At 36.6% G+C, this 25,630-nt stretch overlaps 1 protein-coding gene across 1 annotated transcript; it reads left to right on the top strand.

Annotated features, from left to right (window-relative positions):
* On the top strand, positions 1-20,590 carry LOC107011612 (30-kDa cleavage and polyadenylation specificity factor 30-like). The gene is made up of 7 exons (XM_015211193.2): positions 1-605; positions 2,714-3,103; positions 8,934-9,096; positions 9,328-9,438; positions 11,293-11,361; positions 13,166-13,252; positions 19,429-20,590. The coding sequence occupies exons 1-7, from the start codon at positions 220-222 to the stop codon at positions 20,290-20,292; spliced, it is 2,070 nt and encodes a 689-aa protein (XP_015066679.1). The 5' UTR covers positions 1-219; the 3' UTR covers positions 20,293-20,590.
* The last annotated feature ends 5,040 nt before the right edge of the window (positions 20,591-25,630 follow it).

Below are 25,630 nucleotides of genomic sequence, written 5' to 3'. Positions count from 1 at the left end.
AGAGGGTGTAACATTAAGAGATCTCCACTTTCCCCCCATAGAGGGAAGCTAAATATTCTCACTTTTTAGTTTCTCCTCTTCCTCTCTGTTCTCCTAATCCTGCAGCCAGAAGAAGAAAGGCTGTAAAATTGAAAACGTCATAGTGCGGAAAGTGCCATAGCCACCAATTTCAAGCAAAATCTGTTGTCAAACACCGACCCATTTGACAGTTTCGTAGTAATGGACGAAGGAGAAGGGGGTTTGAATTTTGATTTTGAAGGTGGCTTAGACACTGGGCCAACACACCCAACTGCATCAGTTCCAGTAATACAATCTTTCGATCACACTGCAGCAGCTGCTTCAAGTGCTAATATTAACCCGCCTACTGTCCCAGCGGTTGGTGGCCAAGGCGATGTAGGATTTGTTGGAAATCGTCGGAGTTTCAGGCAGACTGTTTGCCGCCACTGGCTGCGGTCACTGTGTATGAAGGGTGATGCCTGCGGCTTCCTTCACCAGTATGACAAATCACGAATGCCCATTTGTCGCTTCTTTCGACTCTATGGTGAGTGCCGTGAACAGGACTGTGTTTATAAGCACACGATTGAGGATATCAAGGAATGCAACATGTAAGACTTATAGCTTGTTTGCTGATTTTTAGTTTCTTTTTATGCTCATCTGTTGCTGACTAAACCGTCCCTTATTATTATTTTTTGGAACTTGGTAACTTTGTATTATAACACAAAAGTATACTAAACCTTATATACAGGTGAACTGCAAAACTCCACTGCTCTAACTTTAAATTAAGTCTAAAACATCAATTGTAGAGGCAATTTCATTTGAGTATATAATTGATTGCATCAAAAAGGTAACAACGAAATGCAGCATACTATTCTCTATGCTTTCAAAATACCTAGAATTTCTCTCTTCCCAGGTTGTCCACCATATTGAAGCAGGGATAATTCTCTATCTAGTTTTGTCTTTAGCTAGCAATCCAGCCTCCTCCCAACTTTTTAGGGCTTGGGTAATTCTCCTAGTCATAGTCCATGAAATGCCTTTGAGACTCAATGGAAAGAATATGGAAAAGGTTTTGACAAACAATTATGTCTTTAACCATGCTAATACATGTACTAAAACCCTTGCATTGTTACCAACAAGGGTTGTGGTGGACTGATAAGTATTTTTTCTTCATCATAACCAAGAGTTCTTGGGTTCGAGTCTGCTTGGTTTCTGAGTCGCTTTTGTCAGGGAGTGCTTTACCCTCAATGTGAGAGTTCCCTGTGCTAATCCGGATTTAGTAGGGCTTCAATGTGGGTACCAAACGCCGGGTGGGAAACCAAGAAAAAACCATTGCATTGTTAATTCAATTGTTTGCAATGTATTAGTTATATACATAGGATAAAGCCAAATAAATTGTACTCCCTCCTTTTCAGCCTAATTTCCATTTTAGTCTGTTTAAAAAAGAGTGAGCCCTTTCTTTTTTGGTAATACTTAATTTTCAGCTTTTCTTGTTGCATGCCACAAGATCAAAGGACATTTTGGTATGTTTGACATAAATTTAATTTAGGACCACAAGATTGAAATGTCTTTATTTTCTTAAACTCTATGCCAAGTCAAACTAGATCATTTTTTTTTGAAACAGAGAGGCTACCCAAGGTGTTAGTAATACACAGAGCTAATGTATGCATTATTATTATGCATCCTACCAAACGACCCATTAGTGTTGTAGGGTTGGGAATCTAACCCGTTATTTTGCTGCATGTTTGTACTTAACGTTGCTCTTTAGGTTGTATATGATCATTGTTTTTCTCATTTATCATGGTCCTCTCACGATGATAGTTCTTTATATACATAGATGCAGAGAGATGCATATATTGACATCTTCTATAAGTACAATACAAGAACAATATAAACAATGTAATCCCACTGGTGGGGTCAAGGAAGGGTGACATATGTAGTCTTTCCCCTACCTTGTGAAGGTAGAGGCTTTTCCAATTGACCCTCGACTCAAAAACATGTGAAAATCAAGTATGGAAATGAAAGGAATGAAGACGCGATGCTAAAAGATATGTTTTATAAGTCTAGCATTTTATTCACGAAGTAGCACAGGGCGACTGGTGTGAGTTTTTTACGCTAAATAGCACTAGTGATAATATTGAAGGTGTATTTTGTCACAACCTACTGTCAACAAATCAAAATCACTTTTAAAGGAGCTCTGACATTCAAAACATCCTTCAGTAGACACTGGTTAACATTCAAATCCAGGGAAGCATATAATAATAACATTTGTGTGTCACCGTGCACTCCCTGACCCTCCTTCAAAGTGTGGCAGATTCCAAGCTTCATTCCCATAGCCATAAACAGATGATAACTAATTAGTTCTTTCAATTACTCGATCATTAAAATCTGGTTTAGACTCAAAGCAGCTAAACTCATGGCTTAAGCATGCTGTATTCTGGGCCATAACTTATTCTGATATGAAGCAATTAATAGCTCTATTTATTTGCTTTCTATGTTCATTGGCTCATTTTGCTGCCAAGTGACAACTGGTTAGGCTATAAGTGCTTTAGATGTTTGTGGTAATGATTGTTAATTTCACTGCTTTTTAATTGATAAATTTGTACTTTTGATAAGCAAAAAATGCCGAGTGGGTCCTCAGACAAATAATATATGGATAGATTAATGACAATTTTTATGGTGAAGTTATGACCTTTTTGTGATGGTTTTCATAATACAGGTACAAATTGGGGTTTTGTCCAAATGGTCCTGATTGTCGCTATAGACATGCAAAGATGCCTGGGCCTCCACCTCCAGTGGAAGAAATCCTTCAGAAAATTCAGCACCTGGCATCCAACAACTATTGTTACTCAAACAGGTTTAATCAAAATCGAAATGCTAATTATTCAACCCAGACAGACAAATCTCAGGCTTCACAAGCACAGAATGGAACGAGTCTTGCTGTGAAATCTACAGCAACTGAGACACCCATTATACAACAGCACCAGCCGCATCAACAAGTTCAGCCACCTCAACTACAGGGGGGCCCAACTCAAGCACAAATTCATCCCAATGGCCAGCAAAATCAAGCTGATAGAACTGCAGTAGTCCTGCCGCAAGGAACTTCTAGGTGTGTAGAGTTTCAAGGTCTTTAATTAGGTTATGTAATCAGTTCATGTATGTAGATGATTGACAATAACATAAGAGTCCCTTATGTTGCTGTAATGAGTTCATCCAGAGCCTTGGTATCGTCGTAACTGGTTCTACTAATTGTTGATTGTTATTTTTCTTATCCACTTGTATACTGGTTTTCCTTTTGTTCTATTTTTTGTTCCTCTTATGCATAGTATGTGTGTCCGAGGAATTGATATTGACCATGAGTTCTGCAGTAAAAGATACATACTTTGATGGGTAATTTGTGCGCTCTGATGCATGGGCAGTTTTAGGGATCACCACCCTCCAAGAGAGGAGAAGGGAATTACATTGGAGGATATGTGGCTACCTGCTTTCTTTGTTCCTATTTTCTTGGTTGCTTCAGTGGTTAGCATATCTATAGCTACTAGAAGTTTTGGATAGTTGCTTAGAGATGATGAAGTTTATTCAACCGTCTCTTTGAAAGGAAAGAGCTCAGTTTTTCTCACCATTACTTCAGTTAGCTGTTATGGTCACTGGGATTTGGTCTTCTAGTGGATTCACTTTATCAGAGCGATGTGAACTCCAAATAATAAGTTCAGATTGAAGTCATTGGATAATTTTCGTTGTGGGAGGGGTGGGATGCACCCATTGTAACTTCCTCCCAACTTGTGAAGTGAAGCAGTACCGTACCTTGATTCTAAAAATGTCCTTTGAATTGTTCTGTTATTTTTTGGCATTCCCTTGATAATTACGAGTTTGCTATGCAGCCTGTTAGACATCAGTTAGACCATCTTAGACCTAGTGAGCTCTACGTGTATCCTCTTACTCTCATAACTCAAAGGCATAGGAGCCTATGGTTTCATATATCAGACAAACTATGTTCTGTGTAATAATCATGGTTTAGCCACCAGAGGTAGTTACTTTTCTCCTTAGAATTCAAGGAAATGGTGTCTTGGTCCTATGTGAGATCCTATTGTATTTAGTTATTCCTATAGAGATAGGGTGTTCAGTAGAGCGCTTTTAGGGAATTGGATATGAATATTTGGGGTTGAGGAAAATGCTTTTTGGAGGGGGGTGGTAGCAAAAGTATGGTACTATGGCAGGGCGATGGAGGAGCAGGAACAATATAACTCCGTATGGGTGTGGTTTGTAGAGGAATATTAAGAAGGGGTGGAAAGATTTGCAGACATATTTCCTTTACGGTAACGTGATGAGGGAAGTCTTCCCTAATATGTAGTGTGTCTTCTACCAAAGAGAACAGAGATGACAATTCAACAAATTCATGGGTCTCACGAGGGGGTTATTGACTGGGAACTTAAGATTCAGAATGCATATGCTGGATTGGGAAATTGGCAGATGGAAAGAATTTCACAATCTCATTGAGTTTTTATGGGCTCGCAACTCATAACAATTTAGATAGTGGAGAATGGTTATTCATTTTTAGCTCTTACTATAAAAGGTTACTAGTGAGAGAGGAAGGTACTTTCCCCGATGACTCTCTTTGGATCCCTAGAGCTCCGAGGAAGGCACGTTTTTTTATATGGTTGATGGCAAGGGGTGCAATCTTAACCATGGAAAATATGAGGAAGAGAAGGATCACCTATGTTAGTTGGTGCTTTATGTGTAGTGCAAGTGAAATGTAAACATATCTTATTGCACTGTAAGGTGTCTAATCGGTTGTGGGGGGTGATCCTCAATTTTCTTAGGATACAATAGGTGATGTCGGGCGCAGTGAAGGAGGCTTTGCAAAAATAGACTCTTTAAGAGGGGAAAGGGAAGCCCAAGGGCATGTAGTGTTGCCCCTTTAGCAATCATGTGGGTCATTTGGAAAGAGAGAAGTAGGAGGACATTTGAAGGGTTGGAAAGATTTTGTGAAGTCGCAGAGTAGTGTATTGTCTCTAGCCTTTTTTGGTGTACTTATGAGGTCCCTTTTTGCATAGAGAATCGATTCTCTGGTTGAGAACCACATTTTGTTGTAGGTTTCTCATCCTATGTAAAGGGTTGTACACATTTTTTTGCCCCATTTTTGATAAAATTATTTACCTTATAAAAGGGATTTCGTTTAACTAAATAGATGGACGGTCTTTTCTGATTTCAGTGCGACAGATGTACTAGATTATGTATTTAGTCTCAAATATGTTAAATATGTTTGCTATGTTTCTGGTGCAAGTTGGGAAATATTTAACTTTTGTCTGATTCTTTTGTGTTTTTGATAATCTGATAAAATTTCTTTCCTTGGTGGATTAGGGGTTAGAGAAATAGTTCTCCAATAGTCTCCTCTACAGCTCCATGATACAAACTATATTGTACAGATAAATAGTTTTCCATATAGGTTTGCCTTCTTTAGTGCATCTAAAGCTCCATGATAAAAACTATATTGTATACACTTACAGAAATCTCACGTTCAGAAGATGCATGTTGAGATGGATGTGTGGACATAATAGGAGCAACAAGATTATGAATGAGGTTAGTCGGGAGAAGGTAGGAGTGACCTCTATGGTGGACAAAATGAGGGAAGCGAGATTGAGATGGTTTGGGCATGTGTAAAGGAGGTGCACTAACGCCCCAATGAGGAGATGCGAGAGGCTGGTTTTAAGGGGTACCTAGAGGGGTAGAGGTAAGCCGAAAAAGTATTGGAGAGAGGTGATTAGACATGACATGACACAACTTTTATATTACCGTGGACATGGCTCTAGATAGGAGGGAGTGGAGGTCGCGTATTAAGTTAGAATGCTAGTAGAGTTGAGTGTTGTCTTGTCGTGTATAGGCTTAGGCTCGTTAATGTCTATCGTAGTACTAGTCATACCCTTGTAGTTCTTGCCATATGTTGTGTATTATATTTTGATTATGACACTATTTTGCTGCCTTTATTGTTTCCTTCTTGTAGATTTTACCCTACTTTCCTTATTATCAACTATGTTTTTCATTGTTTTCTTCTTCTTTTACGTGAGTTTGATGCACTTGAGCCGAGGTATTTCAGAAATGTCTCTACCTCCCCGAGGTAGTGGTAAGGTTCACTCTACCCTCCCCAGACCCCACTTAGTGGGATTACACTGGGTATGTTGTTGTATTCTAAGTTGTAGGTTACCTTTCAGGTTATGCTATAAGTAATTTGCTTATTGGTAGTAATATTTGTTGTTGTTGTTTTAGTAATACTCTGGTGGCGGAATCATCTTCATGTAGTGAAAGTGTTAGTTGTGTGGTTGATAGTGAACTATCTTTTATTGATGTTGAACGTCTTGTTAAAGATCATGTTGTGAATTTGAATATGCTATAGCTTGAATATAGGCTTTAATGTGTTAACTTTGCTTTCTGAAATTGCAGCAACTTTGATGATAGTGATCTATTGTCGATTTGGGAAGTAATGTTCAGGGCCTATAATGGGAAATTGCTGAGTAATCTGTTTGAAAATAAAAGAAAATCTGTATTTCGAACTGCATATAGGAACATTTGTTTCTTCTTGATTGTTGCATATATGGACATTTTTTTTTTCATGAGAAACTTTATCTGTCAATTGATCCTTTCACTGGCTTTCAAGTTCAATGTTGTGTTTTATTTTGTGTTATTTGGTTATGTTACTTGGTTTGTGACTCCTTGATTATGAACTGTACATATGTTGCTAGTTATTCATAAATATTGATAATCGTTAAGCAGTTTTAAGCTAACTTGAACATAGGTGCATGTTGGGTTTGTCAAGGTTACTTTTGTGATATGGGATGTGAATAGAGTTTTGGACACATGTATGAGAATACATCAGACAAGGTTAAATGCATTGGGATACTTGAATGTCTAACATTTTCTTGATCGAATGACGGAATTATTATTAGACTTGTGAAAAAAAAAAGAATGATTGTAATATTTTAGAATGAGGGTGTAATGTTTCACTTAGGGGGTGTTTGGATAAGTTTTTTTTTAAGTTGACTTGTAACTCAAAGCCAAAAGCCAAAAGCCAAAAGTAGGTAGCTACCTACCTTTGACTTTTGGCTATTTTATTTGTACTTTTTAATCCTAAAGTAAAGTGTGTCTTTGCTGAACACCTCTAAGAATTAAGAAGTGCGTAAAAGTCAAAAGCACCTAAAAATAAGTCAATTTAAACACCCTCTTAGTCAGTTGAGAGTAAGCAATATCTCCAAAGAAACAGGGGAGGGACTGTTGGGGTGCAGGATCTCAGAATTTTATCAAAACCCTATTAAGAAAACGGCTTTAGGGATTTGATATTGATGAGCACACTCTATGGAGGGAGGTGGTGATGGATAAATATGGATTGTAGCAAAATGGAGGAATTCTTTTATCACATGTAGACTTTAGAGGGATGTTATGGATGGATGAGAAGATCTCAGTGGTAACAAAACCCCTTCCGGTTATGGGATGGAGTATAATTAGCTTTGGGCTTTATAAGTAGGGTGAAAGGGATGTTGAGACACACATTCATAAACATATAGTATCTCGAGAGTTTAGTCAGAGGGAAATGACAGTATGAGAATTCTGGAGATTACAGTAGAGGGGTTCATGGAACATAGAGTTTAGATAGAATCTTCAGGATGTGAAGTTTCTGAATTGCAAGCTTTGTTGAAGTGCTGAAAGCAAAGTTCGTCAGACACTAGTCAGGACTCATGGTAGTGGCAGTGGGGTGGAAAGAGGTGAACTGTTTTCAGTACAATCATATTATCATCACCCTTCGTAAGGGAGGAAGCGATTTTTTGACACTTTTGGATCCTGTAGCACCAAAACATGTGCTTTTTTACTCAGCACGGAAGGAGTAATCCTGAAAGCTGGAAATTTGACCAAAAGGCAGATTACATGTCAACCGGTAATTTATCTGCAAATGTTCAGGTGGAGATGTGGACTACCTCTTATGTTTTCAGGTGGCAACTCGCTTGTGTTGTGAGATGGGAAGATGGTTTGAACTGCAATGTCGATGCTGATCACACTGATGGAGGCTCTCTTCAGTCGGACATGTTGAAGAAAGAAGAGAAGTGAAGAGCATGGGATGTTGCTCTATTAGTACTCACGTGGGTCCTGTTGAAGGGAGGAATATGATATAGCTTTTGTAACGATAGAGAATCATATGACGTTGTAGATTCTCTTTTTGTTGCTGTTTGTATACTGGGATTTGCCATCGTAATTTAAGGATACTTTTGTGATTGTTTTTCGGTTTATATGGCAATCGAGGAGTTCACTTCTTCATGGAACTAAAACTTCTTGGCTCTACGAGTATAACTGAAACCAAAAGTATATAAATCTGTTCGACCAGATATCATACATAATCGCTACTAGCACGCCTATCTTGTCGTGATGAAGGAGCTATGCCAAAAAAAAGGAAGAGCTACGATGGTTGTTTAATTGACTAGTTTCACAAGGAGTAGTTTGCAGCAGATGCAATTTCATTATTCTCTCGTAGCAGTCTGTTACATATTTGCTTGCAAGTTTGTCTGCCTACAAATATATGAGTAAGCTTTATGGATGAAAACTATCCAGGACTAAACACTACAGATTTGCTGGTTAGAACTGATATTCTGTCTTCGGAGATTGTATGTTATTAAGTGACACATGGTGGTGATTCATTCTGTGCGGTGTTGTTTACTTGCAATATCTTTCATTTGTTACCAGTGAGGTGATTAAACTTTAACTTTTGAACTTCTTATTTTGACACCTGGCACAGCAATGACTTCCATTTTTTAATTCATTGATCTTTTCATGTAGTACTAATGTCCCTCTACTCTATCCATGTGCCCCTTTATTGTGCTACTGAATAAGAAAGGACAGTTGCAGTCCATATCTCTGTTTTTGCTAGGACACTTATCCAATTTCTTGAATGGAATTAGGTACTTTATAGTTAAAAGCTGCAACCGTGAGAATCTTGAATTGTCAGTACAACAAGGAGTTTGGGCAACTCAAAGAAGCAATGAGGCTAAACTAAATGAAGCTTTTGACTCTGTGGAAAATGTCATTCTGATTTTTTCAGTCAACCGGACTAGACATTTTCAGGTAGGCTGTTATTATCTCTATCCCTCATGTGCTACAGATGTAAAGTTTGTCTATTACGTAATAGCTGAGGATGTTTAGTATTACTAGTATATCATTATTGTAAGTGTGTATAATTAGATTTTGACTTGTCATGGAAGTTGTGTGTGAGTTAAGGCTAGTTGATGGTTGTAAAACAAAGCTTTCTTTGGTGGATGCATTTTCATGATGTGAGATTTGTTTACTATTTGTTAGGGTTGTGGAAAGATGACATCTAGAATTGGTGGCGCTGCTAATGGAGGAAACTGGAAGCATGAACATGGGACTGCCCATTATGGACGTAATTTTTCATTGAAATGGTTAAAGGTCATTTATATTTTCTTTTTCTCCTCCCTGTAATCTTTGGTTCCTGTGTCTTTTGCTTATACACCTTTTCCAGTTGGATGGCCTTAATGTTTATCTTTGTGTGTAGTACCTTACTAATTTCAATCAGGTGCTTGGGGACAAACACAGTGTGGCTTGAAATCGTTTTTCCATTTCTTTTCGGGATATTAGTATTCTTTTCTCCAAGGAAGTGGGAAAAAAGTGAGATGAAATTAAATTATCAGCAAACCCAAAAGGAATCATCATTTATGGTGTAGAAGATAATGAAGTATTAGTTGTCTTTTAAATGTTTTTATATCAATGTGGGTGGGAACTTAAATTGGTAATAGTAAGGGCATGTTGAATTTATGACCAGTTATGATGGCAGGCGAGTTTCTTTTAACTTTCTGGGAAAATGGTCAAAAATACCCTTGAACTATAGGAAAAGGTCTAAAAATACCCTCCATCCACTTTTTCGTCAAAAAATACCCTTTCATTTACCTTTTTGGCACACTAATACCCTTGAAACTAACAACCTTCTCTTTATTTTGTTTTCTTAAAAAATATTTTTATTATTTGTCATTTTCTTATTAGATTAGATAACATCTCCCATCTTTACTAGAATTTTTTCATTATTAAACCCTGCTGCGGTACAGTTATTTTTTCAAAATAAATAAATAAAAATTGGAGGACATTTAATATCTTTGTTCCTTCACAAAATATTTAAGTGTAATCCTATTCCTGTCACTTATCAAAGATGCTGAATTGAATTTGTTAATATTTAAAATTTTAGACTGAGCTTTTCTAATTCAAAAAAGCTTCTTATTTTCTTTAATCTTTTATATTTTTTACATAAGTCATCCAAGTCAAAACAATATCCTTCTTCATGACTCTATTTTTTTTTTTTAAAGCTACAGCAAATACAAATAATTACTAGATTTTTTTAAAAAAAAATTGGGGTCTTGAAGAGGTGTTTGTTTTGTTTTGGATAAATCATGGGAAAAAATCTAGTAGAAATGAGATTTTTATTTCATTGAATAAGAAAAATACACATTATAAATATATTGTTTAAAAACAAAAAATAAAGAGAGGGTTGTTAAATTCAAAGATATAAGTGAGCCAAAACTGTAGATGAAGGGTACTTTAGACCGTTTCCTTTAATTCAAGGGTGTTTTTGGCCCTTTTCTGCAACTTTTTTTGACAAAGGTAATGTTGTTGTATTCCTTAACATTAATGCTATGCTGGCAACCGCCAAAAAATGTTCCCAGAAATTACACAAGGAAGGGTAAAAACAGAAGAAGAAAAAAGACTAAATACTTACAAAGCACCTATAAGATATACCAGCTGATCTGCTACTACTACACCTGTTTCTTTACACCAAAAGTATGATGTATTTATACAATTTTGTTTGGATGCCTGAAAAGGAATAGTTATATCCTCATGACATCTATTGTTTCTTTCCTTCCAAACTGCCCCTCATATACATGATATTATCTTCCACCCTTCCTCCTCTCCTTATTCAACAGCTTACCAAGTCTGCCGTATGCTCTGGCATTATCCACCTGGTCTATAATATTGGATTCCAAAATGGAGATGTGTGTGTATTCGAACCTAATCAGATGAAAGTTCAATTCTCTCTTCACCAAAGCGTCATACGAAAGAAATCCTATTCCTTTTATGGCCTTTCCAATTTCTCTTTAGGACTGATCATTTTCCTAACATGTAGTTGATATAACTTAGTGTCTGGGGTTTTCTTTCTTTTTTGTTTCTTGCATCTCTCTTCTCTTTACCTCCTTTTTAAGTAATGGTTGCATAATTGCTTGCACATCTGAACTAACTCCAAGGTTTAAAATGCAGCTATGTGAACTGTCCTTCCAGAAAACTCACCATTTGAGGAATCCATACAATGAGAACTTACCGGTGAAGGTATAAGCCTGAGCCTTTATCCCTTGATCCTTTTGATCAATTTCAACTAGTTTATTCTCACTTTAACAGCTCTGAAATGTCATGTCCAATGATTGATTTAGACTGAACATACTAGCAGGCAAGAATTTTTGTTTGTATTGAAGATTGCTGTAATTCCCCGATTGTCTTTTCTCATGGATGCTATAAAAAACATACCTAAGATCCTGACTCGTCTGGCAGACCATTGGCTAGTTGCATTTCCCATCCACTCTATCCCAACACATCTTTCTTTTGGAAACAACCTTGGTTTTTGTATTCAGTAAGACCATCTAGTTACACTGGAACTTTGACTGCTTCAGGTAAGAACCAAAAAACTTTCGTCCATAGTACAGATTTGAGTATCTTGAGTTGCTCAAAAAAAAAAGAAAAGATTTGAGTATCTTGAGTTGATAAAAAGAAAAGATTTGAGTATCTTGAGTTCAAGTCATCTGGTAAAAGAGATTATTTTCACTCTCTCCCAAAGCTGATACTCTTTAGTGGGAAAAATTGTATACTTTGTTTTGGAAAACTGAAATATAAAGGAAAGAATTCTTTTTGGGAGAGGGAGTTAACTTAGCCAGATTGTCTTGACAATCAAAAGACCAGTTCCTTCAAATTTCACATCTAATCACGCTGTTCGGAAAAGGCATGCTTAAAGAAATCACCAAAAAATTAAGCAGTTAGGTTTCTTGCTGAACTATATATATAACAGCATATTCTGCAGTGCTCATGTTGTCAAGGTACCTAGGTTTTTACTTTTAAGGCAAGGATTTTGGTTCAAGTTACTGCTGAAGTGCATTTCCAACATTAACCAAAAAGTGAACAATGGTCACAAGTGAGATAACATATCTTAGTTTGACCTTCCTTCTTTTGAGCCTTTGAAGATAACAAGCTGTAGTTCATGATATCTTCCTCAACTTGCAATCAGTTTGGATTAAGGTTGACTAACAGTTGAGGCATTGAGGCTGGTACGCTAAATGGTTTAAATGTTGAAGGTTTCTTTTTTGTCGCTAAAATATTCTTAGTTTGTTGGCGATCAGTGTTGTCAAAGGCTTGCGAGGCACAAAACATGTTGAGCGCTTCAGTGTCGCTATCAAGGTTCTAAGACATCCTTTTTCTTTCGTAAGAGTAATTCTTAAGAGGCAACACTAAATAATTGATATTTCGTTTTATCGTAATTATTTTTCAATTTCTTTGTCCATATATTTGTTATTCATGCTTATATTATTAGTCTAGGACAAACATGCAGATTTGCATTTTTTTCCTGCGCCTCTGCTCATTAAAGCCTACAATTTATTTTAGATTTTTGTTTAAATCCCCTGCGGACCTTAGAATTTTTTTGTTCTTTTCGCCTTTGATAATACTGTTGGTGAATCAGTACTGATGAAAGCGTACCACAAACTTCCCTTTTGTTGCATGCTGACAATTGTGCTTCACTTAACATTGCCTATGCTAATTATTTTTGATGAATGTGGTGAATCACGAAGGACAGAAATTTATGATAAATATATTTTTTCAAATATTAGACTGCCTTCCAGTAAGGATCAATTGCCGAAGGTCCCCTATTCTTGTCATCTTGTGTAATGTGCTTCAGATTCTCTTGAACTGCAGGATGCATTTAAGATCTTCCTTTTACTAAGATATTTGATTGGTGATTGATGCATATAGCATTTGAAATAGGAGCTCCTTAGTTGGTCTAGTTTGTTTTGTTTGGATACTAAATTGGTCTACATGCTGTTTTCACTTCCAGCCACCGTTTTAATGTTGTATTTTGCTATTGTTGCAGATAAGCAGAGATTGTCAAGAATTAGAGCCCTCTGTTGGTGAGCAGTTGGCTTCTTTGCTTTATCTTGAACCAGATAGCGAACTTATGGTACTTCTTCTACTAACTAAAATTAAATGTTGTCCTCAACAAAGTTTTCATTCTCTAGATGGTAACATTTCCATTCCTGGAGCTTTCGGGGTGCTTCCCCATGTTACTTGTCTCGGTATAATATGTGCTAAGAACAAATGACTAGTATAATTATGATGGTGCTTTTTGCAAGTAAAGATTGCATTAGATATCAATACTGACAATATGCACAAAACCGCTGCTGATATATACAACGGAGCACTTGTTACTTAGCAAAACACTGCCGTCTGTTCCAAAAACAAAAGCCCCTTAGCGCCCCGGGACGGGAGTGGGGGACGGCCCTACGCGGAGGCAACAGCAGCATCATGCAAAAATGGCCTCATTGTCATGGGAGTGTTAGAACAAAAATACTCAAGAAACTGATTTGAAAACATAAAAATAGAGTGAACTTATGAAATTCCTTGTGTATATGAATCTGCAGAAAGTCTGAATTTATACAAAGAAAAAACATAAACATTAAAACTAAAATAAGAACATGTGTCACTAACTACCATAAAAGGGGGCCACTAACAGCCATAATGGGGCCACTAACTTCAGAAAGTTCAGCAACTAAAGTTGATTAAGTCTAGCTAGAAAATAGGAAGAACTAAATTGAAATAAGTAAAAAACAGTAAAAATAATAATAAGCTGAAAAAATGCCAATTGTCTAACACTCCTCCTTGGCATTTTTGTGGCAAACACCAATTCTTTGCCTCAGATCTTCAAATCTTTCCTTTGTCAATGACTTGGTGAAAATGTCAGCTAGCTGGTTCTCAGATGAACAATGAACAAGCAACACTTCATTAGATTGTTGGACTTCTCTAATAAAATGAAACTTGATCTTGATATGTTTAGTTCGACCATGAAACGCTGGATTTTTTGAGATTGAAACTGCTGAACTGTTGTCACACATGATCTTGGTAGCTTCTGTTTGTTCATGGCCTAAGTCCTTCATCATCTTCCTTAGCCAGATAACAGCAGATGCATCAGCTATGTACTCAGCTTCTGCTGTTGATTGAGCTGTAGTTTCTTGTTTTCTAGAGCTCCAACTAAAACAACTTGTCCCCATACAGAAAAGATATCCAGATGTGCTTCTGGAATCATCAACTCCACCACCCCAATCACTATCAGAGTACCCGATCAGGTTCATAGTTACTTCGGCAGATGTTGGGAATAAAATTCCAAACTTGCTAATTCCTTTAATACCTTAACACTCTTTTAGCAGCTGTGAGGTGTGTGTCTGTAGGCGAATGCATGAACCTAGAGAGCAAACTAACAACAAATAGAATGTCAGGCCTGCTTGCGGTTAGATATAGAAGACTGCCAATTAAGCTTCTATACATACTATCATCCACTTTTTCGGAATCCTCATCGTTGCCAAGCTTCACACCCAGTAGATATTGGAGTACTCACAGGTTTGCAGTCTTGCATTTTGAACCTGTTTAAAATATCCGAAATGTATTTCTGCTGGCATATGAAAATTCCATCACTGGACTGCAACACTTCCATGCCGAGAAAGTACTTCATGACTCCAAGATCAGTCATTTCAAAGATTTTCTCCATTTCATCCTTGAACCTTTGGAGTTGTTCAATTTTGCTTCCTGTCACAAGCATGTCATCCACATAAATTGAGAGAATTAAGGACTCACCTGCAGCATTGACTTTCACATACAAAGTAGCTTCACTTTGACTTCTACTAAAGCCAAGTTGGATGAGATGATTGTCCATCCTCTCATACCATGCCTTTGGGGCTTGTTTTAGGCCATACAAGGCCTTTGTTAAGAGATAAACTTGATCCTCTTTTCCAGAAGTTGAGATACTATCAGGTTGCTCTACATAGATCTCTTCAGCAAGCAAACCATTCAAGAAAGCCGATTTGACATCAAGTTGATGAATCTGCCAGGAACTATGAGATGCAAATGCAAGAATAAGCTTGATTCTGTCATACCTTGCTACAGGAGCAAATGTTTCCTGGTAATCCACACCATATGTTGTGCGTATCCCTTCACCACCAATCTAGCCTTATGTTTGCAAATTGTTCCATCAGGATTGAGTTTTGTCTTGAAAATCCATTTTACACCAATTACCTTGCGATTTCTAGGTCTGTCAACAAGCTGCCAGGTTCCATTCTTCTCGATCATGTCTAGTTCTTCTTGCATATCTCCTCCATACCTGAGAGTCTTGTGCTTCAGCATAGCTTGTTGGTTCAGAGCTTACCAAGTTACACCGCTGATAGACATCTTTTAAGGATCGAGTTCCCCTCACTGGTACATCATCCACTAGTTCATCTTCTGAAAGTTGAGGCTGCTCTATTGAAAATGAATCAGAATCAGAGGTCTTTTTATTTTTCTAATCCCAACCAGCTGCTTCATCAAACTTCACTTCTCGGCTGAGAATTAGTTTGTCTGATTTCAAACAGAAAATCCTGTAACCTTTGGATGAACTATAGCCCATAAATATGCCTTTATGAGCCTTGTTATCCAACTTACTCCTTTTTGTTTCTGGAACTCGATAATAACATATACACCCAAAGATTCTGAGATGGTGTATTGATGGTTTGTTCCCACACCAAGCTTCATATGGAGTCATGTCCTGCAAGGCCTTAGTAGGCAATCTGTTCAGCAAATATACAGAGGTATTGACTGCCTCAGCCCAAAACTGATTTGGGATCTTTCTTTCGAGCAAAAGACATCTGGCCATCTCCATTACTATCCTGTTCTTTCTTTCAGACACACCATTTTGTTGTGGAGTGTATGGTAATATCAATTGGCGTTCAATACCTGTGCTATTACAAAACTCCACAAATTGAGAAGAAGTGTATTCTCCTCCATTGTCAGACCTTAAAGCCTTAATACTAAGATTACATTGATTTTCTACTAAAGCTTTAAATTGTTTAAAAACATCAAAGACTTCACTCTTTAGTCTTATGAAATAAACCCAACACATTCTGGTGTAGTCATCAATAAAGAGGAGAAAGTATCTGTTACCACTCAGCGAATCTGTTTTCATTGGGCCGCAAACATCCGTATGAATGAGCTGAAGTTTCTGGTTAGCTCTTCGTACTTGATTTGCTTGAAATGGCAATTTTGTTTGCTTTCCCTGTTGGCAAGTTTCACAAACTTGAGCATTAGAAAGAAATTCAGGCATATATTCCGCTAGCTCCTTTTTTTTCATCTCGGCGAGGCTTCTCAGATTGAAGTGACCAAACCTTTTGTGCCATAGGTTTGTACATGTTGGTGAAGTAATAGTGTAAGCCTGCTCAGTTATTTTCTCCCAATCAACTAAAACATTTTGTTGCTCATCTTGACATAAAATAACTCTACTCCAGAAGGGTCAGAAACAACAAATTCACGATTCTTAAAATGCAGAGAATAATTATTTTCAAGCATTTGTCCAACACTCAACAAATTTTTACTCATATCAGGTGTGTACAAAACATCAGAAATAGTTTTGATACCTGATATTGTTGAGATAGACACTGTACCTCTACCTTTGACTTCTACTGCCTCACCGTTTCCCGCTTTTATTTTAGATTTGTAAGTATCATCTAAGAATTTGAACAGTTCAACATTATTGCATAAGTGATGTGTGCAACCACTGTCAAGAGCCATGAATCAGAGGATTCACTGATTGAAAAGTATGAAACTGCAAATAGTTGCTCTTCATGTGCATCGTCAGCTTCTGCTACTTGTGCTTGCAAAGAACCAGAGGCCTTTGCTCTTGATTTGCAGACCTTGGATACGTGTCCCGTCTGCTTACAGTTGCCACATATAGCATCGACTCTCCACCAACAATACTTCTCCAGATGTATTTCTTTTACAATGTTTGCAAGGAGGGAACTTTTGCTTCACATTTCCACTATTGTTTCCTCCATCATGCTTGCCGTTATTCTTTTGGTGGAATTGTTGTTTTCCTTTTTGCTTTTATACAGAGAAAGCTCCTTCAATGAACTTTTCCCGTCTCATAATCCTCCTTTGCTCTTGTGCTTGAAGAGCACTCATTAGTTCACCTAATGAAAGTTTGCTCAGGTCCTTGGATTCTTCAAGAGAGGAAATCTTAGATTCAAATCTCTCAGGAAGAGTCACAAGAACTTTCTCCACAATTCGTTTATCTGTAATTTCTTCACCAAGAAGTCTAATGTTATTAACAATTAAGGATATTCAATCAGCATACATACTGATAGTTTCATCCTCTTGCATATTCAAGGACTCAAACTCTCTTTTTAGGTTCAACACTTGCATTTGACGTGTTCTATCGCTGCCTTGATATTCTTCTTTCAACCTATCTCAAGCCTCTTTTGCAGTTTTTGCAAGCCATGATTTTGTAAAACACAGTATCTGCCACAACATTCTTCATAAGCGACTTGACTTTAGATTTCTTTGCCTTCTCTTCGTTGTTGGATTTGATCTGAGCCAAGGTAGGATTTCCTGGTAGAGCGGCAAGTGGTTTATCTTCCGTCACAGTTTCCCAAAGTTCATAGGCTTCCAAAAAAGCTTGCATCTTCACAGACCAGATTTGGTAATTTTCACCAGTGAAAGTGAATGGTGGATTTAAAGGTAGGTTGTTGGATGCCATTTGTGTTGTAGGTTAAAACTTTTTTTTTGTCTTGTAAGATCAACTAGAGGCTCTGATGCCACTGTTAGAACAAAAATACTCAAGAAACTGATTTGAAAAAATAAAAATAGAGTGAACTTATGAAATTCCTTGTGTATATTAATCTGCAGAAAGTCCGAATTTGTACAAAGAAAAAACATAAACATTAAAACTAAAATAAGAACATGTGTCACTAACTACCATAAAGGGGGCCACTAACAACCATAATGGGGCCACTAACTTCAGAAAGTTGAGCAACTAAAGTTGATTAAGTCTAGCTAGAAAATAGGAAGCACTAAATTGAAATAAGTAAAAAACAGTAAAAATAATAATAAGCTGAAAAAATGTCGATTGTCTAACAGGGAGCCCTTTCCTTACTCCTCAATATAGTCGTTTGTTTCGTGTCTATCTCTGTGAAAGCACTATTTCTGCAGGAGCATGGTATAATTTCTGCTTTCGGTTGAAGCTATTAGGAGGGTTTCTGCTTTTGGTTCTAAAGAGTTTTTGATCCCATATTTTGTGTATTGAATTAGTCAATGCTGATTGACAATATTGAGCCTTGTGATAGTTATATACAAGTCTTTTGAAATTTCCCAGTGGTAGGTGTTGTGCAAATACTTCTAATGGGGATTGAAAACTAATCCTCTAGTTAAAAATTCTTAGAATGTCTCATGTAGGTGATCAGTGAAATCATGAATCGTTTGATTAGATAGTTTCTAGTTTTAATGTCTTGAATTTTTTAGCATTATTCATTTGGATAATAAATGAAAATATTTTGTTCTTGAAGGATTAATTCCTCAATTTATAAGGTGTGGTTTCACCTGCTTATATAATCTTATCCCCAATTCCCTGCCCAGCTTTATCACATCTATTTAAACCACTCAGAGACCTGTTCTGGTAATGCAGTTGATTTGCTTTGGTGTATGCACCAACAATGGTAACATCATGATGATTGCAGTTTATCGACTGACAAGGTTGATTGCTGATCATTGATTGTGTCGATGATACCTCCTACATACTCATCTTGTTCAGACCCGAACTTGTACTGGAATTTGTTTGGTTTCTTTGTCTCATTACGAAGGCACTCACCATCCTCCCATGGGTTGTCCGTGATTTCACTGGTCATCGTATAGGATAAGCATATCTGATACACTTGTTTCTTCTTTTCTCCCCCAAATTTTCCACAAAGCTCCATTGCTACCGGGTTGGATTTTATTTAGATCATGACATAGTGCAGTTTGGACATGTTTTAACACAGTTTCTGTTCTTCTTTGATCTGTAGCGGTGGTGAGTTGTCTATTCTTATTTTAATTGGTTTAACAATGACTCAGTTCTTTCCAATTACATGTCACAAGTTCAGTCCAACGTTTCTGAGTCCTCAAACTCCAATTTTTGCTGCAATCCTTCCCTTCCCCTGTAATGTGCTGTTTGTCATTAAGCATCTGATGCTTGAATTATCCACAAGAAGAAAAGGGCATGGTAGTTATAGTAACTCTACAAATTATATCCTATTGCAGCTGGGTTCAAGTAGAGTGTATTCTAATGGGATAATTACTGCATTTCAGGCAATTTCACTTGCAGCAGAATCCAAGCGACTAGAAGAAAAGGCGAAGGGAGTGAACCCTGACAATGGGAAAGATAACCCGGATATTGTACCATTTGAAGACAACGAAGAAGAGGAAGATGAAGAGGAAGAAAGTGAGGACGAGGATGAAAACTTTGATCAAGGTTTTGGACCAGCTGCGCTTGGTAGAGGAAGGGGCAGGGGAATTGCATGGCCTCCAATTATGCCTTTTGGACATGGGAACAGGCCTCCTCCTGGGATGCGAGGCTTCCCTCCAGGCATGATGGGTGATGGGTTTTCTTATGGAGCTATGACACCCGAGGGTTTCCCAATGCCCGATCATTTTGGAATGGGTCCCCGACCTTTTCCTCCTTATGGCCCACGATTTTCAAGTGATTTGATGTTTCATGGCCGCCCTCCAGCTGGTGGATTTGGGATGATGATAGGTCCCGGAAGGCCCCCTTTCATGGGCGGAATGGGTCCGGGAGCGACAGGCCCACCCAGAGCTGGTCGAGCAGTTGGAATGAATCCATCATTCATTCCACCCTCATCTCAGCCTTCTCAATATCCTTATAGGGCTAAAAGAGAACAGCGGGCTCCAGTTAGTGACAGGAATGATAGATTTAGCTCAGATCAAGGTAAGGGTCAGGAAACGATGGGTTCAGTTAATGGACCAGATGGAGTACATATGCAAATAGGGAAATCTGAACACGATAACCAGTTTGGTGCTGGAAACAGCCTAAAAAATGACGGAAGCGAAAGCGAGGATGAAGCACCAAGAAGATCAAGACATGGGGATGGAAAGAAGATGAGGCGGGAAGTTCATGAAGATGCTGCAACTGGCTCAGAAAATAGGTGTCAGTAAGTCAAATATAGAGGTCATCTTGTCTCTGCAACTGTTTGTGACATTCTTCTACGGGGACAATGCGACTAGCTTTTACGTAGAAACCCATTCACCAACCTGTTTTTGCAGATTTAGAATGAGGGATTCAACTTATATTCGTAGTCTTATGTCAGGATCCAGTCAGAGTATTCGGCCTTGACTGAGAACTTAAGAAGAGTTCTATAATATATGTGCTGGTGTATAATTTGTGTAACAATTAAATTTTACAGCCTTTTATTAGATAAATTTTGAGGAATATTCCTATTGTTCATTGGCTCAACTTTTCTTTGTCATGCTGGCACATAGTCCCAACTTAGTTTTGTTGAAGCCTTGAAGGTCGTATCATGTTGATGAACTTTGCCTATGAATTATTTTAGTTGCTGATATATGGAAAACATGTTTAGCAGGTTTCTACTTTTCCTCTCAGCCTCTTCCATTTAAGCTACAGTGTATTTAGAAAGTGAAAATGATGAAATTGGTTCCATAAGTTTGCCATTTATTATTGGGCAACTTTCACATATAGCAAATAAAAAATTCATATTTGTATGCTATAGCAAAGTTTGCATAATTGCGTTCCATAGCAAACATAGAAACTGTATAATTCGTTATACATATACAGTTGAAGCAAATTGTATAAAACGAAAAAGAGAGAAAGGCAAAAGAAACTGGGCAGGGGAGTATTTTTATTGTATAATTATAAGTGTATAGAACGAAAATATATGTACTTGCATGTGTATATACGATTTTCTCACGCTTTATACAAACAGAAAAACAATTTATAGATTTGCTTCTATTTGTATAAGTGAGAAAGGCGAGGGTGGCGAGCGAGATTTGGGAGAATGGCGAGCGAGATCTGGAAGAGGGGAGAGAGGGGAACAAAAATATATGTATTTATACAATTTTCTCTGCTTTATACAATTAGAAACAATTTTTATACACTTGTGTTTGTATAAAAAGTGAGGAAGCGAGCGAGAGATTGGAGGAGAGTGGCGAGCGAGATATTTGGGAGAGAGGCGACTGACAATTTTTTGCAAACGTTTGCTATGGAGCACAATTAAATCAAACCCTAGCTACTTCATTTATTTTAGTTTATTAGTTTTCTATTATGTACAATTTTCCCTTTATTATTTTGCTATATGCATGGCCATAAGATTCTAGCTTCTAACACAATTTTTGCTGTATTTGATGGCTAAAAGTTATCGTAGACAATAAAATTTGCGCTGAGAAAATAATAATCAAGATTGTAAAATATAGCAATTATTATAGTATTTTATATCAAATTTACGAGTGTTACAATTTCTATTAATTCTCCGATTCGTTTTTCTGTAAATTTAAGAAATTTTAGCTTTTGTTTTGGATTTGGTGAGCTTGTTCTGACTTGTACTTGTATCCAAGGTTCTTCGAACTTGATCTTAAATCTTGATGAACTTGATCTTGAGATGTTTCTTAAACTTGAGAGCTTGAGTGCTTGAATTCTTGAACTTGTAGCTTGTAGAGGAATTTGTGGCATTTGACTCACGAGCTCTCTCTAGATTCTTGTTAGAATTTTGGTGTTTTTTTCGAATTATGAGAACCACTCTTTATAGTTGTAGCATGGAGGATTTGTGACGAGGACAAGCTTTCTTCGGTCAATCAGATTTAAGTGACATGGCGGAGTAGTGATGAAGACATGTTTCCTTGGATCATTTAGATTTGATTGATATGTTGATATTTGATTGGGCGGAACATGTCACTTGCACAAATGTCACATGTTTTTATTGGCTTTTGATTTAACTAGATATGTCATGTTATTTTGACACGTGACATGATTCTATTTACTTATTCATTTGACTTAGCATGCCACGTTATTTGGCACGTAAAACCAAACTAGGTCTTTAGGATAGAGGATGACATCTTGAGAAGCAAAGTGAACTTATCAATTGTAGCTCAAATTAATGAAATTAAACTTTAATTAAATTATTTTTTATTCGATTTCAAATAGTTAATTTAATTATATAGTCCACAATATTTATTTGAATTAATATATTTTAAATTTAATATAACATAAATTACTTTATAAATTTATAATCAACAAATTTAATTATTTGCAGATATTATGTGATTAGACATTTTTTGTGGAGTTGTCTCACCGTCGATAAATAAAAAATGGGGGGGGGGGGTTGGAGTTTGGAATTTGAAAGCACAAAATTAAAGCCTTTTCATGAAATTATATTGGAGGTTCAACTCTCTAATAAATTGAATTTAGAGGAAGGTATAATTCCCCTAATGGCTCTCCAATAGCAAAACACATCTATTCAATATTGAATTGTTTCTTTCACTTAGTTAAGAAATTAAGGGAAATGTGTCCAATAAGTCTTGGTTTTGTTTTTGGTGACAGATTGACCAAGAGTTGGTCAAATCCTCTTTAAAATGTAATTACGTAAATATGAGACCATATTAACATTTCTAAAACTTTCTAATTTTTTATAAAATACAAAAAAAAAATACTTCTATAATTCAATCCAAATCATTAAGAAAAAAAGGTATCGTTTCTTCTTCTTCTTCCTCTCTCTTCTCTCTTGGGGGATTGTTCTTCTTTTTCCTTAGAAATTATGAAATCCATTAATCTCTCCTCCATTATCTTCCTCTCCGACGGACTATTTCTATCTCCATTATTTTTCTCCTCCACTCCAGTAGTTACTCTCTCATCTTTTAGAACTTAAATCGTGTTCGACTAGAAATGGGTAAGTTATTTTTTTAAAATATTTTACAATTTTTGAAGTGTTTTTCTTGGATTAATGAAGAATAAAAAGTTCTATAGATGTAAAAATTGAATAATCGATTTAATGGTGTCTATTATTTATTATTTTTGAAAGAAAATCAACCAACCCAAAAAATCCTCATTTTGAGGAAATGTATATGTGTTGTTAACATTCAGTGAAAAGTCATTTTTTGTTACTTTTGTTGTTCTTTTTGTGGCCATTTTGTTGATATGATTTTAGAAATATAGTCTTTTTCAGTTGTCCAACAGATATTTCATTATTGAAAGATGTATCGTATGTTGCCACATTTTAGTGATATGTTGGTGCATATTCCAACAATCCTCATATGTTGTAACATCTCACTTTAGGTCAACAAAATGGTCATCTGTGGCAACATAAGATTCATATGTGGCAACTTAGGATTCATCTGTGGCAACAATAGGTACATGTGTGTCAATATATGATTCATATGTTGCAACATGAGATCTTATGTGGCACCAGAAATTTTATGTGTTGTAACAGTAGGTATATATGTGGCAACATAATGTTGATTTATGGCAACAGACTATCCATATGTGGCAACATACTGTTATTATTATTTTATATGAATTGTAAAATCTCAATCTTATTTTATTTACCTTGTAGATGAAATGATACAAGAAGCTTCATCCATGACAACAACTCAATATTTTATTGGTGTTGCTTCATCTTCTAACATCAAATGCTCTTTTTGACTATGTGAAGAATGTGAGCAGCAACATGATTATTTTATTAGTCGTGTTAAAAAACTCACTGATATTTTTAAGAAAACGTCTCATAATATTGATGTGCAAAGCTCTAAGAAGATTTCACAGCCTTTGAAGTGTAGGAGGTTGAAAAAATCTATTTCCCAAACACTTTCTATAATTAGTGAGAAGAAAGAAAAGGAGAAGAAGGCAAAGGAGGAGAAGGAGAAGGAGAAGGAGAAGAAGGCAAAAGAGGAGAAGGAGAAGGAGAAGAATAAGAAGGCAAAGGAGATGGAGAAGCAGAAGCAGAAGGAGAAGGAGAATGAGAAGGAGTAGGTGAAGCAGAAAGAAAAAGCGACAGTGAAAAATAAAGAGAACAAAATCGAAGTTGTCAGTTGTGATGTGAAGCGAAAATATTCATTTGAAGGTTTTAACATTGACGGCGAGGGTCCTACTGAACTAATGTCATCGTTCTCGCAATGGATAAACGAGGGTCTTTACAAGCATCATGCAAAAATGTAAGTAAGGTCGTTCAACTATTATTAGTATTTCTACTTGTTGTTCACTAAATAATTATTTATAATGATTAACAATTGCAGAGGAAACAAGGACGATCACTACTTAGCCAATTGCTCGAAACTTGATTTTGACCAACTTGATTTTGTTGTTGCATTTCCAAAGAATAAGGATTGGTTCTACGTAATGTCTCAACCCAATAAGTGCTGGAATGATGAGGTAAATCCATGCCCACTTTTATGTATTGTTTAGTACATGAATATATACAATTAAATTGATACAACAGAGATACACTTGTTTTATGCATGTGTGCAGTATGTATATCATATTTTACTATTTGCGTAAGAAGTCGAAGCAATAGATTCATTCTAAATATCGATATACCATAACTAGTAGTTTTATCAAAACATACATTGACAATGCTAGTGAATATGAGGATAAAATTGTTGGCATAATGAAAGGGTTTGTTATACCTTGTGGACTGTCTTGACCTTGACAGATGATGTTTATGTTCCTGTAAATAGTAATGGGAAATTCCATTAGGTCTTGACAGTCGTTGCATTGAAGGAACGGTGCATAAAAGTGTATGATTAATGTCCTCATCTAGGTATAATAGAAAATCGTCCTCCGAACTTAAAAAGTTGTCTACAATGTTGCCAAAGTACCTTCAATTAAGTGGATTTTTTGTGCAAAAAAGAGCGAACCAACTGGTCAGTTCTTGAATGTTACCAAGAAAAGAACAAATCTCACCCATTTGAAGTCAGACATTTTGCTGGTATTGCCCAACAAGGAAGCAGTAGTCTGTAAGTATCATATTATTTTTTGTGTTATGACAATAAAAAATGTGATGTTATTATATTTTATGATTGATGATATACCATGCACAGATTGTGGAGTTTTTGTTGTTGCATACGCTGAGTTTTTGAGTGATGGATTAGAAGTACCATCTTGTGGAATTAGTTTTGACACCCTTCGCATGAGATATGCTTCACTGCTATGGAATTATGGAATTTTAAATGCTCGGAATGGCTATGTTAGTGACAATAAAGACCCACAGAGTCCTAGACCTAAAAAGACAAAGATCAATGAAAATGTTGCGGTTACCACCATTGATTAGATAGGTGGCTACGTATATCATTGTGAATTACCTTTTTTTTGTTGATAAGTTGTATAAAACATTTGGTGAAGTATTAATATAAATGATTTGAGGATTATTTCGATTTTGTTGAAACAAATGTCAATTATAATGGAAAGGATCAAAGGTGGTGTCTGTGACAACATATATAACTTCTGTTGCAATAAAACACCATATAATTATCTGCATGTGTACAAACAGAA

The sequence above is a fragment of the Solanum pennellii genome, chromosome 2 (genome assembly GCF_001406875.1).
Source record: "Solanum pennellii chromosome 2, SPENNV200".
Classification (NCBI taxonomy): Eukaryota; Viridiplantae; Streptophyta; class Magnoliopsida; order Solanales; family Solanaceae; genus Solanum; species Solanum pennellii.
Note: the sequence above shows the minus strand (reverse complement) of the source record. Positions and strands in the feature narration are given on the sequence as shown.